The sequence below is a fragment of the Branchiostoma floridae genome, chromosome 3 (assembly GCF_000003815.2).
Source record: "Branchiostoma floridae strain S238N-H82 chromosome 3, Bfl_VNyyK, whole genome shotgun sequence".
NCBI lineage: Eukaryota > Metazoa > Chordata > Leptocardii > Amphioxiformes > Branchiostomatidae > Branchiostoma > Branchiostoma floridae.
Window position 1 is genome coordinate 22,989,885 of NC_049981.1, and position 1,083 is coordinate 22,990,967.

A 1,083-nucleotide genomic window follows, 5' to 3' on the forward strand; every position below is an offset into this window, starting at 1 on the left:
CCTTACGGGTGTGTTTCCCTCTTTTTGAGTCCATGAGAGGACAACTCAAGTTCCAGCTGAGGGTAAGATGCCTTGTTTTTCCCTGTTACAACTAAAAAATGTCAACTTAGCTCTTCTTTTTTCAAACTGATGTTGATTTACAAAATGATGTTAAAGGAACTAAGAAAAAATAGATGATGATGTCACGACTTTCCAATCTCCTTTGTGACTTGTGGTTGGGCTGAGTCATTCTGTGATTGGTCAAAATGGGCCAGCTGGTACATGTAGCTTTCAAGATGGCTAACCTACTTGTATGATTTAACAAGTCAATATTGCAGTGCCTTTTGACCAAAAGTAAAACAGAGTAGGTTGTTGCTACTGCAAAACCTAAAATAAAGGTCATCACCAAATTATACGACTTAAATTATTATTTTTTTTACATTGAAGACACAATGCTTTGATGTACATACATGTATAATAGATGGAGTATAAATATAGTGGTATGAATATGTGTGATCAGGATTTTGTTCATGCCTTATTATTTTTTTTCCAGATGTATTTGACCAAACTGATGGACATCATAGTGTCAGAATCTCCTAAGATTCCGTATGAAATGAGGGAACTTTCTCTAGAAGCTATAGTACAGGTACTTTCAATTGTAATACTGTTTTTTTTACTAGTTTTGGTATATATGTATGAAATACAATCATGTTCTCTCTGAAGTCAGTTCTTCCATAGAAGCACTCGGGTCTATTTTTTTTCAATACTTACTTCACACGCCTGCTCTATTATTCTCTACAAATATCAGAGAACTAAGAAATCAAATTGATGTTGTGTTATGATACATTATTTCTATGTACCCTTGGATACGTCGATGAAGATTAGACATCCAGGTAATAAGATATGCCAAAAATTAGTTACTCAAGCTACTGGATATGATTTTGAAAACGGTCAGACCCTACAAACAACATCCATTGTTTTTTGTTAGTGACAATGGAGAAATTTTGTTGGAGAGAGTTGTTGTATCCTAGCTGTGAATTGATCAGATTTAATTGAAGAACAGGCTTATCCTAACTATGAGTATGAATCGATATGCAAAGAGAG

The 1,083-nt window shown here is 34.3% G+C and overlaps 1 protein-coding gene across 1 annotated transcript in view; it reads left to right on the top strand.

Moving 5' to 3' along the window:
* The window catches only part of LOC118411753 (Golgi-specific brefeldin A-resistance guanine nucleotide exchange factor 1-like), a 50,508-nt gene that overhangs the window by 30,524 nt on the left and 18,901 nt on the right, over nucleotides 1–1,083 (top strand). The window contains exons 12-13 of the mRNA XM_035814237.1: nucleotides 38–62; nucleotides 533–625. Coding sequence (XP_035670130.1) covers nucleotides 38–62; nucleotides 533–625 — 118 coding nt within the window. The remainder of the gene's footprint in view (nucleotides 1–37; nucleotides 63–532; nucleotides 626–1,083) is intronic.